Consider the following 18,697-nt stretch of genomic DNA (forward strand, 5'->3'; position numbering starts at 1 on the left):
CTCCCTGCTGGGAGTTACTTCTACATGACTCTGGTAATAGTCTTGAAGATATTCTACCTATGGTTTGGCAGCTGAGGAGGAGGTCACGGTGAACTGAAAGTAAGTTCAGAAAAGTTAGTATCAAGTGTTCAGAGCTGTTTATATACAAAGGTACTTCACAGAAAATAGAAGCTTGCTGACAACGTCTTTTGAGTAATTGTATTTCTCTGGTAACAGTCCCTCTTTTGCCTCTCCTTGTTCTTAGTACCTTTCATTTGGTTAGTAAACAGTTGGGTGTGCCATGCCACACTATATTTTTTGTATGTGAAGAGAGAGGTGTCAGGAAGATGCTCAACTGTCATTAGTTTTGATTGAATTGTAAAATAGAAATATCAGCAATTTGCATTAAGGGCAAAGAGACATATCAATATTTATTTGAAACTCCCCTTGTAAGCTATACTGTGAGTATACTGACAAATGGAGATTCAGATGGTTTATGGAGAGGAGGATTTAAATGGATTTTTGTTAAATTTAGCTCATGATAAATGATGCGTGTTTTTAGCAAGAGTTGTAAACCAGGAGGGAAAGAGCAATGACAAATTTTGCAGATCTTTTCTGTTCATCTTCTGTGTGTGGCAGCCTATAGACTGCTTCTCCCACCATAAAAGGGGATGATGCAGTGCATAAAGTTAGTCTGTCTAGGTTTTCCTGGCCCTGACGTCCTTTCATGCTCACTTAGTCCTGTCCGAATGTATATTACTAACTATTCTATGACTGGAAGAGTTAGGAGATTGATCAGTCATCATTCAACATGACAGTCTGAGCCTTTTCTGACACAGATCACGTGTGGGGGGACTGAGGGACTGTACTATCTTGAATTTCTCCCCATGTTTGGTTTTTTTTTTTTTGTGCCATATCTTCTCTTTTGCTGTTGGAAATAGCCATTTTTCTGGACCTAAGTAACGTGTCTGTCCTAACTTGAAGGAACTTGATCTTTAAAAAGCTCTCAGAAAAAGGAACCTTTGAGATGCGGATATGGTATAGATTTTGTTCAGATCATTAGTGTTTGAGATGAGGGATTCATTACTCTGTTTTTTTTTTTTTTTTTTGGTTTCTGTGGTTGAGTTGCTGCAGTTTATGCCAGCAGTATATTTAGCAAACGTAATAAACCAAGGTCAGATGCGTTAGCAATTATGTGGAAAATTATAGGGGAGAAAGTTCTGTTGGGACCTCAGTGGCAACAACAACAGGACAGTGCTGTGCTGTGAAGGATACTAAGAACAACAGGCTGAGAACTGTAGATTAAACTGAATTTATGAAAAAGTGCAAAAGCTGAAGCTCCTGATCCCTGGCTGTGTTGAAAATGGGCTAACCTGATCACAGAAAGGTGTCACTTATGTGACAGTGGCTTTGGTTGCCTGTATCCCCTACCATTCTTATCTCTTCCCAGTTATGGAACGTATCTGGGTTGTGTTCCTGCTCAAAGGCTTTCACATAGACTGTTTGCAGTGGTAGCTTCCTTTTGTGTTATGAAATAATACCTTCTTATGGTGCTTGTCTACAGGAAACCTCTAAGTGTGGTGGTTGTTCTGTTTTCAGTATTGTATACCACTAGAGCCAATTTGCAAATGGAGTTGTAGTTTTGGGGTGCTGACAAGGGCAGCTTGTTGGGTATGAGCTATTTCTGTGGGTTTTTACATTATCTTATTCTTTTTCCCTTTTTGCAGATTAAACTGTGTTGGTATTGCGATTATGGTCATTCTCTTAGGAACACCTCCCCTTTCACAGCTATTGTGCAATCAGGGTACAAAGCTGATACAAATTTCCTTTGAAGAGGGAAAATTTGACCACCAGTGTCCTTGTCTTTCTGGTTCTTCTGTATACTTGTAGCTGGAACTGTTGGCATTATTTGAGCCATTTGCTCTTTTGTGAAACTATTTCTGTTGTGGCTTTTTTTTAATGATAAACCATTTCTCCTGAATCATACTGGAATTGCTTTATTCACATCGTACTAACACCTGTCACTTCACCTATTCGAAGCTGAAAAGAAGCAAAGGTAAAGGCAAGAGAAAAATTTACTGCTCTAAACTTGTCATAAGCTGCCTCCAAGTTCCACATTCATAGCTATTACTAGAGAGAGATCAAAATGTGGAATAAGTAACTTGCAAGACCACTATTGTTTGATTGCTGTTCTGACAGATGGGCCCAGTCACTATACACGTTTAGTCACCTTTTTGCCTCCTAGCTTTTAATTCAGCTTTTAGACTCTCATGTGTTGTGGGTCCCAGAAGCTATGCACAGTGATTCTTCTTTATCAGGCTCTGTTATTCAGCAAAAACTATGGGCTCGAAGACTGGGTTAGGGGGTTCTTCCTTTCCATCTGGCAGATCTGGGGTAGGGGGTGTGTGTCTGTGTGCAAAAAAATGACCGATCCATTTTGAGTGTTGAATGTAACCACATCATGTGATGTAATTGTGTTTAGTGGAATGCTGATAGGATTGATTGAAATGTTGCCAGCTTGAAGCCCTTGGTAGTGTAAAGAATCGATGTGAAGCAGGTAGATGGTGAGAATTTGCACTTCAGAAATTTTGCAGTTATGCGAAGTGGATATTAACATGGTCTCAGACAAGCAATTTGAATGCTTAGCAAGGTAGAAGTGCATTGCACTTGCTTTGCATAGAACAAAAAGCTGGAAGCTGAAACCAATGATTAGATAATAAACTCAGCTGTATTGCAACTGATTGCCAACATGGTGTATGTTTACTCAAAGTACCCTCTTGGTTCTGTTGGTCTCTGGACACATGCACAAGAGAAACGGCTATGGCATTTTCAAGTAACTTCATTTAAAGCTAAGCATTACTAAGCTCAACTTTTGAAAGAAGCTGCCTAAGTGTAAATGATCTGTGCATGTACATGCATTGATTTAGAGATCTCATTTAACCTTAGCAGCATTTTAAAACTGTTAAATACTTGTTTTCATGACCTTTGAATGACTCATACTGTTTAGTAATTAGTTATTTGGGCTTAATGCTCACTAATGAATCTTACTATTTGAACATAGATAATGTGCTTTTTAAGAGCTTAGAGGCAGTTGAATGTTTCTGAAAAAACAGTACATTTCTATCTGCTGCCTTCTTTTCATGGCTACCTCGAGGTACTTTTCAAATAATGAATTTGAGGTAGGATGCAGGAGATAGATGAGCAGCTGCGAATTCTGAGTTCCAGATGTGTAGTCTTGTGGAAGGGCTTTTTCCCCTTCTTTTATACGGAGGAAGTACAATGAAATCTGCCAGGAGAGTGTATCCACTTTTTTATTTGGTAGCTACACTGATGGCATTTATTCTTTAAATTGTTGAAGTTGTGAGGAGCAATGAACCAATCCACCATAAGTCTGTGATGGAAAATTTCAGTTGGCTATATGTACTTGTTACATAGGGTTTACTTTCTTTGAGCACTAGGAATGACTTTGTGCTACTGTAAGATGAAGTTGTATATCTATTTTAAAGTATGTGCACTGGGGTACTTTCTGTTATGTGGGGGTTTAATTTTTCTGTCTTTGTAAGCATTCAGCTGACTTGAGCTAGATTTTTAAGTGCTCTGAAAATACCACAACTGACGTCTGTGTTTTAGCACTTGAGTCTAGTACATGCACAAGTGTGGTTAGGAACTGATATCCTTTAACATTTGTTCTGTTCCATAAGCAAAATCAGTTTTCTTTAGATTTTTTTCCTGCACTGTTCTGTGACTTGATTTCCTTAAATGAAAGATTAATGATTTTTAAATACAGCCTGTGAAAAACACTGCTTATAAATACTCTTTAAATCCAAACCTTGCGACTAATTCCTACTATATAGTAGGATTGTTTATTGGTTTCGTGTAACTTTTATGTTGGTGTTGATCTACAAATCAGTTTTTGTTTTGGCAGTATAATTTGGATACTAATTTTTTATAATTGTATGTATGAAAGCACATACTGTGAGTGCATTAATACCAGATAGTAAGATTAACCTGCCATCTTGAGAAACTTGAAGCCAAAAGCTAAAGAGGGCCAAACCAAGAACAAAATTAGAACAAACATATAATTTGTACCCTAAGGAAAATTTTGAAGGGAAGTCTGCAAGTTTTTTTGCACACTTGTGCTAAATCCTCTTGTATGGGAGGAGCTATTTCAAGCCAAGCTTGTGGCATGGCAGTTGAAACTTGGGTGCAGCTTCCTCTGCTTTTTGCAGTTTCTGTTCTAACTTCAGTGCAAAGACTGTCTCTTGGTGTAGGTACATATGTTCTGTGTAGGTCCCAAGCTGAGACTGAGATCTGCAGGTGAAGGGGAGTTGCATTTATATATGTTCCTTAGGATGCACTTTAGGTCTTGGGAATGTTCTGCTGGTTTTAAGATCTGGTTTGGTTCAGGTCTGCTGTCTTCTCTGTCCAGTATGGTGAAGAACACAGTATGTAATAAGAATAAAATAATCACAGCAGTTTCCTTTTTTTCTTAGGGTATGGAAAAATGGAGATACATCACCTTATTGCTCATTATTAATCTCTTGACTTCAAAGGGCATAAATTTTTCTTCCCATCCTCTTTTAGACTGTTTCGTTACTATGTCAGTGAGAATGCTGGAAGTACAACTGCTCATTACTTGAGGTGAAGAGCCCATTGTGTCGTAGTCATTTGTAGTTACTGTTCTAATGGTTCGGATTCTGAACAAACAGGGTGATCCCCTGGAGGGCTCTGGGGACACCATGGTTGGTTTTGTGATACTGTGTTATTCTTTGTACTTTATTTCAACACCAGGGTTGAACTTGATTGGAGGTAGAACTCAGCTGCTTCTGGACCTGCTGAGAAAGTTAAAGCCACTTAGCAAGTCCCAGGATTGGCCATCTAAGACTTTTTTTTCCATAGTGCTTCCTGTTCCTTTGTAGGTATTGTGACTCTTAGAATTATCTGTGTCTGAGGCTTGTTATCTGTGAAATCTTTGTGCAAATGGTCTCTGAATATTTGTTCTTGGGATGCATCTTGTGCACAACAGCAAAAAAACCCATTCTTCAGACTGCCATTCCAGAGCATTTCTAGTGATGCTTCTGTGTCTGTCTTTCCACAGCATGCCCTTGAGTCTTTTGATAAGAGAAATATTTGCACTGGGAACTTAATTACCTGCACTTTCTCCTTTGTAGACAGATGCCTCTTCCTTCTTAGATGGGCTCAGATAGCAATGGGATATTGAGAGTACCAAGATCATTTGCATTCTCCAGGTTAGGCAGATTCACAAATGTTTGCAAGATTGGGGTTATAGGTAATGCTTTTCAGAAAATAATGGGGAAAAAAAAGGGTGTATCTATTGTAATTTGTAATCTCTGAGTAAGACTTGCTGTAGCAATGTACTGTGTTAAATCTAATGAAAAAAGACCTAGACCTTATCTCAAAGGGGATAAATGTCTAAGCAATCTGTTTACAAAGAGTAGGAGACAGGACACAAGAAAGTAATTGTGAACAAATAAAAGCATGCACTTTTCTATCATAATAGTTCAGGGGAGTTGCTTTTGCAAAATGGTATTCAGAAAGAACTGAGTAAGCTACTCAGTTTTCTGGGAAATGTTAGAGGAAGAGATGCTCAACTGAAGAAGGAAGGAAATTCTAGGTCAGGGAGGCCTGTATGGAAGAGAGCATGTAACAGTGCAGAAGGGCACAGAGATATAAATATAGAATGTCAGTAAAAGTGTATGACTCATACTGCTGTAGTAGCATAGTGCAGAATATATTTGCAGAAGTACAGAACAAAAACCCTATGGTATACTATGATGCATTTGCAGCTAGTTTTCCGTAACTGGTTAATGTTTTATGCATCCTGCTTTTTTAGAAACATCACTAAATTGTACGCTGATTTTATTTTTTTCTTCTTTTTGTTGTGACTTTGTTTTTAGATGAAGAGTTAACTCCTCTATTGAACCTTGAATGCAGCAGCTCTGCTTGCCGGGTAGAGATGAGTTAGATTTGTTTTTAATCATGTAACTAAATTTAGTCAGCAATCTGCATTTTAAGGCATTGCTATTAAAAGTCTAAAAGTGAGATATGTATCGTAGTTTGAATTTAAAATGAGCCACAGGCACAGCTGGTGAGGCAGTCATGACTCTCTAATCATGAGTGGAGAGAAATGAGAAGGGAATTTTCTCATCTTGCAGGATGAATGCAAAATGTGATAGGTGCTTTAACACTTACCCTTGCTCCAACCTCCCCTCCCCAGCTTTGTTTCATGGTTGCATGGACTTCATGACCTCCACTCCCTGCATTTTCTGTTTTGAGCTAAGATCAACTGATACCAGCAGTATGAACACAACTTCACAAGGATTTAACTTCTTTAAATTTTAATTTTTCTTTAAGTTCATTCAGAGCTTTATAAGGTACTTTATGTTTCCAGTCTCTCCTCTAAAAGAAAAACAGCCTTTATTTCATCTAAAACCCAGACACAGAGGGATGACTTCTAAGGCATCTGGAGAGTCTTGGAATTTGCCATACTCAAAATTTATTTTTGTCCAATCTTTCAGAGCGGTGAAGCATGCTATTAAATATGTGAATAATCCCATTAACTGAATGTTGCCTATCTTGAGACATAACTTGGTGTAACTATGGAAGCAAAAAAGAAAAAGCATACCTTTTTTTTTTTTTAATGAATGAAAGTCAAAGCTCCGTAGATGTTTAATGCTGTCAATGGCCCTGATAAGGACGGATCTGTTGGTAAAGTGCACAATAAACTTAGCATGTCATGTGAAACTGCAAGTTATCGCTAGCCTATCGTACAGAATATTAAATTGACTTAATACAGCACTGCCTTTAGCAATATTTACTGTTGCCAAGCTCTTATTTCCCAAGGCTCTTTTTCAGCCACATCAGTTCCTTGGCTTGATTTACCTCCCCCATCACATACAGCTCAAGCACTATGAAAACTGGTGGCCTAGGGGTGAGAACAGGTATTTGGGTCCAAAGTTTCTCTAGCTCAGTGTAAACTTTTCCCTAAGAAATTCTAAGCCTGTGCTTTGAACAGTTCTGTCTACTAAAAAGCTGTCAGTCCCATTGTCTCTTCTTGGTGAGTCTCCCACATCTTCATAGCTTTACCTGCTTAGCTGAGTATTTTCCATTGCATTATCATATGAGTCATTGGATGTTTAATGTTTTGATAGCTCCAAAGTGTGTGAAAGGAGACTGTGTGATATTCCCTTGTGCTGTATCTGTTTACATTACTGTCGTGCAACAAAGTTCCTCCTGGTTGGATGAGTTTGCTTTCTTGATGCATAATTGTCTTCTAGGTTGATTTCTTAAATTTCTTTTTTTTTATCTTTTTGCAGTGGGAACAGGTCACAGTGAAAAGCCAGTTCTTGGTTCATAGATGAATCACTGATTCTACTGGTGTGAAATCCCTTAGGTGTCTTGTTGGCTTGTCTTGCCCACATGTTTGCGGTTAAATTGGACACCAGATTTGGTGACATCTGATGTAGCTCAGAATGGCAGAAAATTTTGGCTCGTTTGAAGAGTGTAGGAGTTTTAACTGACAAAATGATAGCTATTGCAGGAGGACAGGTGATGCCCCTTGATTTGGCCTTTTGTTGCAGGTTGAAACCTGTTTGTAGGGTGCTTGGAAGCCCTTGTGAACTGCAGTATGTTGAGTAGATGGTCTCTGGGTTATTCTCTATACTGTAGAAGATTGAAAAAGGCAACTGAAATGATCTCTAGTTTTCTGTTGCTGACACCCCTGAAATGCTTCTGCTGTTTTGTCTGAATTTTCCTCTTCAGGCATGACCTCAATACTATGCATAGATTTGTATTTTAGTGATGCATTCTTAATAGCTATTATAAATGACTATGGAAAAAAAATCAGGAGCATGCCCTATTATATAAAGTTGCAGAAGTCTGTAAGGTGGTCATAGAAAGAAGATGTGTTGAGATGTGGGCAGTTCCGGTACACTGAACTCCTGTGTAAGAGGATGAAAGAGCCATTTCAGCCTTTGTCAGAGGAGATAATCCTGCTTTGTACTGAAACCATGCACAGGTGTTAAGACTATCGGTGTGGTAGTGATGCCTGGTTTCCAGCTGCTGAATTCAGGCTGTCTTTAGGCAAGAAGGGTTTGGGCATGGATGACTGTTTTCCTGTAAGGTTGCCCTGCACAAAGGCTGTTTCTAAGTAGATGAGGAGATTCTTTAGAATTGTTCAAGAACTTAAGTGACTGTCCTGAAGGACAGCAGAGATCTGTAGTTGTGAGAGAAGTGTTGGCTTGCCCTGTGTGGGGCAGGGAGGAGGCAGGAGTAGACTCTAAATGCCAATTTTTATACCTGCTCCTGTGAATTTTCACGTGAAAGGAGGTATTAGGAATTTTATTTGGAACTCCTTATTTCAAATCTGAATGAGATTAAGAATTGTGTGATTATCCAGACTTCATTTGAAAAGCAATTGTTAATGCAGCCATGAATTGAGATAGCCTAGATGAACTCTTTCATCTAGTTTTTATGACAGGATAGTGCAAAGCTTGTTTGGATTCTAAGTAAAGACTTCAAGGAGATAAAACTAGTGCACTTGTGATATTTTCTTAAACAGGAAAATTGATATAAAGATTAATCTCAATGTAGTGAAAACAAGTAAATTTTAATATTTCTATACTGTTTTACTGAGTTTTAAAACTAAAATGCTGGTTTTATTGCTAATTCTCTCCAAATACTTATGCAGCTGAGCAAGTTGATTAAGAAAGTGCTAAAAGAGAAAAATGTCGTTCTACAGCCTCAACAGCACCATAAAGCAGCATTGTAAGAGCTACAGTGTCAGCCAGGAAGCAACTAGAAGTGTTTTATTACAATGTTATGGGATTTGCAGTACTCTGAAGGTTGTGAACTTGTACTTTTGATACCGTTCTCAACTGTCTAGCATAAGGACAGGATGATGTGAAGAAAATGCAGAGGAGCCTTTCTGATAGTGTATTGCTGCAAGTGCTTGAATATGTACATACCTTTGTCCGTATTCTGAGAGAGATGTGAGGATGTTTTTCAGACAATTTGCTGCTATATGTATATTGGTGCAGACTGCTGTGTTTCCAGTTCAAAGAGCAGGAGGAAATTAAGTCTGTATGACGATGTAGAATCTCAAATGACGTAGCATACTGCTGCATGTATAATTTACTTAAGGGGTTGTTGGGAAGTTTTCCTTAAATATCTGACCTCTGTCCTATTCTTCTAGCTCTCTGAACTCCTATACTGTATGTTGCATTTGGGTTGTACCCTGGAATGACATAGGATGAATCATTACCCCTTAATTCCAAATAGTACTGAACCCTCTGTCCTCTGTTTGAGGTAGCATTTGTGTGCTGAAAAACCCCCCAACAGCTGCAATGAAGTTATCTGGCACACTGTAGATGCTCACAGTTGAGGAGTTGAAGTGCCTTCTGGAATTGGAGCTTTCGTGCTCAGAACATGGCAAGATCAAGGTCTTAGGAAGTACTGTTAGTATCTTAAAAGAACGGGAAAAGCTTCCCAATGTTGTATGGTTCTTTCAAGCTGCCTTTTGTGCCCTTTTACTGTATAGAATCTGGTATGAAATACCTCATTTTCTGATGCCTCAGCCACTTCCATGGTTGATGTACTCTGTCCAGTTGACTCATCACTGTGTTTTCTTGATGTCTAATTAAAATCTGTTCTATTCTAATACCAGACCAACACTTCTGTTATATCACTCTTCATTCTTAAGTAATTCAGCCTGCAACCTCCTTACTCTGTATGACTAATGTATTTTTCCAGATATTCTTAGAACATTTAAAAATGCCATCTATATTATAAGCAGCACAGTAGCAACACCTCTCATTACAATTGCTTAACACTTTCAGTTGTAACTTGGTGCTTTCTCTTGCTTGCGATTTTGACAAGACATTAACCTTTTTGGTGGAATTTTCCATGCATTCGTATTTGCCTCAGCCTGAAATTTTACTTGAGACTGATTTTATTTTTTTTTTGCTGAAAATCTAATCAGTATGTCATAGAGAAGACACTTAAAAGTCAGCTTCTGTTAGCCTCTCTCACAGAGAAGACATTTTTTTTTTCTTTTTAAAAGGATCCCTAGGCAGATGTGTATGGCTGAAATACAGGAATGATTGACCATTAGCATGAACATGGGAAGGGGAATGCTCTCCAAGAAGTCTGGGGAATGAATTTCAGCCGATTAGAAGCACTGAGAAGGAGCTGGTTGCTTACCTAATCCTTGGGCATTCAGGTTGTTCCTACAACCAAAACCAAACTTATCTAGCTTTAATTTTTTAAACAGATGTTCTCCATGTTTGCCCACCAATAACCACATTTCCCTTACAGTGGCAAGAAGGAAAAACTGAATTACAGTTATTTCTGCTTGTAAACAGAAACAGTTTATGTTCTCCTACAGGTTCTGTTCTATTTGTTTTTTTCATGTGTAAATAAGTCTCTGCCTGCCTAACCAGTGAAAGAAAACAGAATATGTGGATGGGAGGTATTTTGTTGTCAGTGAGCATTATTGCTGGCTGGTTTAAATCCTTCATATATGCTTGAATTCTTCAGTTTCACTGAATTTACTAAAGTAATATGCACCAAGAGATGAGCATACTTCAAAGCCTTTGTAAGGCACTGGGATTACGCTGTTCCCCATTCTATTAATTGCCATTTCAACTTTGTGTTACTGTTGAAATTTCAATGTAGGGCCTCAAAAATTGCTCCAGTAACAGAATTGCAGAGTGAACCTCAAGACCAGTATCTGCAGTGTAGAAGAAAAAAGGATGAAACTCATACACCCCCTGACACACAGAAAAGTTACTATTATTAGAAAGTCATTGAGAAAGATACATTAAGCACCTGATGGCAGCGGTAGTCAACACAAATTAATCTTGTTGCTAATGGACTCATAAACCCTTAATTCCTAAGAGGAAATTATGTATGAAGTTTAGATTGACTTCTGAGAAGGTGGTTGGGATGCTTTGTTCTCATCTTGCAGGTGAGGAGAGGCTGTAGACCTCTGCACTTTTCTCCCACTTTTCACAAGCCCTTGGCAGAAGGGAATGGAATTGCTTCATTTGCATGGAACTTCCTCTGACAGCTTGTGATCAAGATGGTGGTCATGTCAGCTGCACCCTGGTTTCTGTTGATCACTGGCAGGGTTGGGGAAAACTCTTAGTGAGTAACTAGTCAGGTGTGTGTCAGCCTTTGTGTGTTAGATTGCGTTTGTGAGAGTCCAGACACCAGCAGTAGACAAGATTTGAGACAAGGTGGAGCAGTAGCCTTATGTCATAATGCAAATGATCATTTTTGTTATAGGAGTGGCTGGTCTTGTTCATGTCTGGGTCCAGACAGAGCACGAGATTTGGTTGGGGGAAGAATTTTTTTTCCCCAAAAGCCAGACTTGAGAGAGGAACTCCTACTGCCCCTGGGTACATGATAGTGCTATAGACTGCATATAGGGATCTTGATCTGTATTATCAAATACATTGCTTGTCTTTCCAGAGGCCCTACAGGTTGCTGGTGGTTTTGTGTGTGGCACTTGATGCTTTTGGCTTCTAAGAGTTGAAATGCTTTAGATAAACTATGGTCTGTGGGATCAACACAGCAATGTTGGGGTAGGGCTTCAGAGCCTGTGGTGTGTTAATGTTCTAATTAGATGTTACAGAAATTCTGTCTGGCTTTGAATTTCACAAAGTGCAGCTTCAGTTCCTGTAGTTGATACAAAATAAAGCAGCCAGGCTGTCCTTTTCCAGCTCACTGATAGGGTTCTGGCTTGGTGCAGTAACCTGGTCTGATGTAAAAGCCTGAAGCTTAATCTCCATTTAAATTTGCTATGAAACTTACTGATGTAAGAGTCATCTTGGAGCGTTTTTGCAGCTGCAGATGTTTTTAACAGAGTTCTATACAAATTGCAAAGTAACTAGACTACCACCATCACACGTATGTTTTTTAAACTGCTGTTTTCTGGTATACTGGTAGTTCTCTTAATGAAACTTGCTTTAATGCTTTAACCTAACAAAATGAAGCTCCTGGGTTGAAAGACCTCACTTGTATCAAAAGTAGTCTATAACTGAACTGCTAGGAAGCTCAAAGGAAGAAAATCTTTGTGCCCTTGAGAGGAAAGGATAACTAATTTTATCACTTAATTATTTTGGGGAAAGCATTATCAGTGAACTGAGAGGATGCATCTGAAAAACTTCTACTGATGAGAGTAAAAGCTACCACTTCTAGCAGATTTCCAAGGAAAATGTATATACTTCTTGGATATTTAAATATAATAAGTTAGAAGTTTCTAGTTTATTTACAAGATACATTACCAGCTTAAATTTCACAAACCAGCTGTGCCCACCTGTGTTGCCTTCAAGACAGTTTAACAGCACCCAAAGGAAAAGGGAGGTATTCAGGTTTCCAGAGGTTTGTGTAATGGCATGTGTCGTCATCTTTGGGTGGCGTGACTGGTACCCCCGGCTCCTAACCCCTCTGTGGGATCTTTCTGTACTGACTGGCAAGGGGAGAAGTATTTGTGTTTAGGCTGACTTGCTTGAAGGTATTTTCCTCAAATTCACATAATTTGGATTATGACTTGATGACTTGAATTCAGTTCTGGAGAGGAGTTTGAGGCTTGGCTGAAATGTGTACCTAACTTGAGCTTGTTGCAGGTTTTCGTCTGGGCTGGAATGTGGGTTGCTGCTTCTAGTTAAAACTGATTTGAGAATATACTGTTTATGCTGTGTATGTATAACTCTTTTAACTGGAAGTCCAGAAGGGATGGCTTTTCATTAGTTACCTGCAGAGATCTACTTTATTAAGAAAATAAAGCTGTCAGTATGATTTTATCTATTTATTTTTTGATACCGGAAACCAAAGGTAAAAAGCATTGCTTTATGGATGTTATCTGTACTGGAGAATGAATTTTTGGGTATCAGCACACTTCAGCAGTGAACCTGATATAATATATGGAGAGAAGGGTGATCCATATACTGCTCTTCTGAGGGCTGTTACTCTGCTAACAGTTGTGACAGAAGGTAACTTCTATCAGGAAAACATAAACTGTGTGTTAAATAAAGGACATGCAGTGGATATCTCTATGGCAAAGAATGGGAATAGAGAAGAACTTTTTATTATTCAGAATAAGCTCTTTTGTGTGTGCTTCTGTTAAGCTATGTCCTTTATATTACCAAAGTGTATATTGTGTACAGAATGTTCGATTTATGCAGCTTTACTGACATGGTTTCGTTTATAGCCCTGGCCACCCTACAGATGTTCTGCTGGAAAACAAGTTAATGAAGTTTGAGTTGAAATAGACCATAATATGTCTTTACTTTCTTTTTCTTCTGTTCCCAGCAGCATGTTTTTTGCTAGGTTTTTGAAGCTTGATAAGAAGCATCAAGAAATGTTGTTCTTGTTTTGAATTGATGTCCAGATTTTCCAGGAACCTATTGAATAAGTAATTTTGAAATGTGTTCTGTATTTAGAAACTGGTAAGGTGTTCACCTGGGGCAGAGCAGACTATGGACAACTTGGAAGGCACGCAGTGGTTCCCAGTGGGCAGGAGGCTTGCACAGCATCTGAGCAACGGTTGGAGTGGTTGTGTAACATCCCTGTTTCAGTGCCTTGCCTAAATGGAGCATCTCAGGTAAAAAATAAAATCACCATTTTTTTCCCCAGTTTTTTATTTTGTTTTTTGTTGTGGTTTTTTTTTTTGTGTGCGTTAAAATAATCAAAGCAACTTCCTAATAGAACCTTTTCAGATGCCGCAGCATGAGTCCTCACTGCTTTTCCTGTAAGCTCAGTATGTTTCAGTTATTTAAAATTTATTAAAAGGCTTTTGCATTAAGAAACTGACTTTTTCCTTGTTGGAACCAGAGTTACCGTTAGATGGGGATGCCAAGCTCTCTCAGGTACCGATGTGTGCAGGAGGCAACAGCCTAACAGATGAGGTGAGACCCTGCCCAGTTGCAGCAATACTTTTGTCTGTAGTCCTCTGTGACAGTTTAGCCTATGGCCTTTCCCTAGCTGATAAATAATGCCACATCTCAGCACCAGGCTATATAAGCATATAATGAATATTTCTCTACCTTATAACATCCTTGAGTGGTATTTCAGGTTTTCATTTCAAATGGCTAACTTAGAATCATAGAATAGTTAGGGTTGGAAAGGACCTTAAGATCATATAGTTCCAACCCCCCTGCCATGGGCAGGGACACCTCACACTAAACCATATCACCCAAGGCCTCGTCCAGCCTGGTCTTGAACACTGCCAGGGATGGAGCATTCACAACCTCCCTGGGCAGCCCATTTCAGTGCCTCACCACCCTAACAGGAAAGAATTTCCTCCTTATATCCAGTCTAAACTTCCCCTGTTTAAGTTTTAACCCATTACCCTTTGTCCTATCACTGCAGTCCCTAATGAAGAGTCCCTCCCCAGCATCCCTCTAGGCCCCCTTCAGATACTGGAAGGCTGCTATGAGGTCTCCATGCAGCCTTCTCTTCTCCAGGCTGAACAGCCCCAACTTTCTCAGCCTAACTTGATACAAAATGATTTATCTTCAAGCATAAAGATGGTCAGAAAGAAAGCGACTCAAATTGTTTGCTCCAGTCTGACACAACATGCAACCTGTACTGACTGCGAGCCATTTTCTTGGCATTTTGTTGACTGAGAAGCATCATATTTCAAGTGACCTGTTGGCAGGCAATGCACACGTCCCATCTGGGCAGATAACCAGTCAGAAGGTATGCATTTCCCTGTGGGGTAGCTAGGAGTCAGCTTCAGCAAGCCAGTCAGCAGGCTTCAGCTGCACCTCTGCTTTGTGGTAGTCTTCAATGGTGAGGGTTTGGATAGAAGAGTCAGCCTCTGCCCTTTCCCATCATCAGTGGGATGTGTGCACTCACAGATGTGAAGTAGAGCTTCAGAGTGCAGGATGCTGCACTAATGAATAATTTGTTTAGTCAGTGGTGACTCCACTTGAGTCTCACACAGCTTTCTTACTTTGAGATATCTATCCCTGCTTTTGTCATTAGGTATCTTTAGTGAACAACACCATTGTTGAATCTATTTCATGGTGGTTTTCATCTGTGCTTTGTGCAGTGCTTGAAGTACGTGTTTTTGTTGTTTCTCATACAATACAAAGCCAAGGCAGTTGTAGCTTTTGCACAGAGGAACTTACACTTGTTCGGCCGAGTGATCTGTGAAGGTTAAGGGATACATTCAGATATAGTCAACCAGTCTCACCTTCATTCTGCTGCCCTCAGCGATATTCCTCTTTATAAGCTTATGAGAGACCTGGTTTGAGTGATTAGCTATGGCAGTGTTCTGGAGCACACATCATTCTTTACAGGGCTAACAGCATGAAGATGATTTAAGAAGAGTGTGATCAAGAGCTAGCATCATTTGTACCCTAAGAGGAGCTGTGTTGATGGGAAAAGCAAAAAGCAGATGATAAGAGCCTAAATTGCTTCACTTCCAAATTACAAACTTAATGCCAGAGCTAAAATTTATACTTAAAAATGCATTAAATTGCAGCATGTAGGCTGTGTGGAGTGTGAGCTATTTCTTGTTTACATACAAGCTATCCCTTTGTACATTTGTTGTCATACGGAGATGAGCTTTGATTTGAGAGCTGAATTAAAAGGAATACAGGAATACAGGAAATCCATGTTTACCTTGGATTAACAATTCCAATTTGTATGTTTAATGCAGAATGCCATTCTAACAGTTCAGGATTACAACTAACAATTTTTATCCATGGCCTATTTTTATAAATAACTTTTAAATGATTCAACTGAACTTTTGGCAAAGTTGTGGTCTGCTGATTACCTCTGCCCTTCAGTTAATATTGCTAGAACCAAAATGGAGAAACTAATCTAAGGATTAGAGGACACTATAAAAGGCACACTAGTTTACCTCAAGGACAGTGCAGTAGATTTAACCTCCTGTGCTGCTCCTTGTCTCCATGCTGATGGCTTACCTGCTTCTCCTCCACAGACCACAGATTCTCCTTTCTCTGTGCTGAAGTAGATATTATGTCTGTGCTGAAAATGATATCTGTGTCTGTCTACCACTCCAAAACCTGATTTTTGTGAGTGGCTGTGAGTGACCTATTCCATTGTGAGTTTGACTTAATCTGAAAAACTCATTTGGAAACTCTGACCTTGAGAAATATGAGCACTCTTTTTCTTTCAACTGAAACGATAGAAAAGCCTTATATCTAGTTTTAGAGAATTATTTACTCATTTGTGTCCTGGCAGCTTTAAACAGTGTGTGGACATCAGGTTCCTAGAGTCTCACGTGTTTAAACTTTTTGAATTATGCAGCTGCAGGTCTATTTATTATTTTCTTCTCAGTGCATTGGTGCATAACCACCATGGAATAGGGTAAGGCACTGAAAAGAAACTTCAGGCTGTAGCAGAAGTCAGTTGTGCAAGACATTCTGCGTGCAGTGCTCTTGTGTTGTGGGTTGTCCTTGATTGGACCTCTTCAGAACATCTGACTCATCTGCTGCCTGATGTGCATTCATATCCACTGCTCTTCAGATGAAAGGACAATTACAAATACAAATGTCCTGAAATATGATGAGCCTCTGTATTTAGCAAATGCTACAAAGACCTGGTTTAATGTTTCCTCCTCGTCAAAATGCTTTTCCAGTCCATTTTATATTTTTGGTTTTAATAGCTATTGTTTTACTGTTTGTGGTACATTTAGCATGTCATTCACGTTGCAGCGAACATTTGTTGCAGGAATACACAAGTAAGAGGTCACTGTGCAGTGCTGAATATTTATTGCTAAACTGGATGCAAGGAAAGTCTGCAGTTGCAGCACTGCTTGCATGGAGTTGTGTTTTCATCCTATTCTTTCTTAAAGCAAGCTGTGCTAAAGTACAGTTTTCTGAAAAAGGATCTTTGAAATTTCAATTGAGAAATGAAAAAAAAATATCTTTCACATGGTCACCTTTGGGCTTAATTCCTTCCTCAGTTTTACCATCTCCCAGCTGAAATCTTGATGGTGAATGTAGGGACCACTTGTTTCATGGAATGAAAGTAACCGATGGCCTTGTGGCAACCTGTACCTGCTATGTTTATCGTAATCCTACTGTGGTCCCCAGTTCCAGTGTGTACGTTTGTCCTTGTGTGTATATTCATCCTGTACAATACAGATTGGTTTGGATCCTCCTTATGGTCCCTTTTTTCAGGGAATGCTATCATATAAATAACACATTTGTCGTTGCCCTTTGCAGTCACAGTTTAGGGTGGTAGTTGCAGCAATGTGTCATTTCGAGTTTTTAAGCAATAGCTTTGTTTTTAGCATATTCTTGTGTTTTTCCCCTTTTTTCCCCATTCACGTTGCAAAATACTTACAAATCTAAGATATCTGCTATGATGATAATTGATTGTTATATGGCTGATAAGTAAAGGTATAAGCATCATTATTACCTTAACATACAGACACAATTATATTGAAAACAAAACCTTTTGGTTTACAAAAAATGACAAGTGTTTTGTATTCTTTTGACTTCTTGGGGAAAACCATTAGACCTTTTTGTAAGTAAAGTGTAGTGGAGGCTTTAAAGGATATTAAAAGAAATAACCTGATAGTATTACATGTACATTATCTCTGTGCTCTGTGCGTGGCTTTTGTATACTCAGTTGTCTGACTGGGTACTGTAAGTATCTGTGGCTATGTTCTTTATTTTAAGTTGTCAAAACAAGAGTTTAATGTTTTTGTGGGGGTGAAACAACAAATTGAACTTTTCTAAGCAAGAGTTTACTGCTCGGAGTTTGAGAATATATGTGTAGTAATTGATCTGGTAAGCTGCTTGAGAGAAACCAGTTTGGGTGTTAGGGAAGGAGGTAAATGCACAAAAGTCTTCTCTAGCTTTTTGAGCTCAGTACCTTTTAGATAATCCAAGGATACAGTTCACTAGAAATGGTGGTGTGAAAAACTAAGTTTCAGTGAACTCCTCCTTGTTCTCTGATTTGCCAGCTTGCCTCAGAACCCCTAACTGTGCCACAGAAACAGATGTGGGCCCTGGGAAGACTCATAGTAAAAGGTGATTCTTACTTTGCCATACTTAAAGAAAGCAAGCAGGGAATGGGAGTGGAAATAGAGAAATGATATGACTTCAGGTGCAACACCAAGTGAGCTGCAAAGTTGAGAAGAGAACCTGGGTGCTACATATTTAAATCCAGCCCTTTACTCATTAAACTTTCTCTCCTGTGATATCACTAGAAGGGAAAGTTAGTTGAAATCTTTGTGTTCTAGACAGGACAGGTTATTATTTGTGTTATGTTTCAGTTAGTGTGTTGCTTTCCCTGGTTGGTTGTTTAATGCTGTTAGATCTGTCTAGTGATCCTTCACAAGGAGAGGCTTCCATAGAAGTAAAGGTAAAGGTCAAATCATCTTTTATTTTGGGTTTCTGAGCTCCATTAAGTAATGGATCTCCATTTGTGAGATCAATTAAGTGAATTAATCTCTTTCTTAAGTTGGAGTTTCTCACTTCATAAGCAAGTAGTGCAGTGTTGGTTTTCTGATTTTTTTTTTTTTAAGTTTTTTTTTTTGTCATGAATTCGAATCTTTTACAAGTTGGTTTTGATCTGTGTCTTCGAGAAATGGCAACATTGAAGTTTCCTTGATTGGTGTATGTTGGTTTTGTTATGTTTTTTAGAGATGCAATGATAAAAATGGTAAAGTAATTTCTGAGTTAGGATTACCAGTGTGTTAGGCAACATA

At 38.9% G+C, this 18,697-nt stretch overlaps 1 protein-coding gene across 16 annotated transcripts in view; it reads left to right on the top strand.

The window, feature by feature from the left end:
* SERGEF (secretion regulating guanine nucleotide exchange factor) overlaps positions 1–18,697 on the top strand; it is a 165,253-nt gene that overhangs the window by 19,370 nt on the left and 127,186 nt on the right. For all 16 annotated transcript variants that reach the window (XR_009962860.1, XR_009962861.1, XR_009962866.1 and 13 more), the window contains one exon: positions 13,446–13,606. Coding sequence is in view for 7 of the 16 variants with exons in the window: in XM_062608866.1 (XP_062464850.1) it covers positions 13,446–13,606 (161 nt within the window). In the remaining 9 variants the exon portion in view is untranslated. The remainder of the gene's footprint in view (positions 1–13,445; positions 13,607–18,697) is intronic.

Source organism: Pezoporus occidentalis, unplaced genomic scaffold, assembly GCF_034315485.1.
Source record: "Pezoporus occidentalis ecotype Australia unplaced genomic scaffold, CSIRO_AGI_Poc_V1 ctg131, whole genome shotgun sequence".
NCBI classification, from domain to species: domain Eukaryota; kingdom Metazoa; phylum Chordata; class Aves; order Psittaciformes; family Psittacidae; genus Pezoporus; species Pezoporus occidentalis.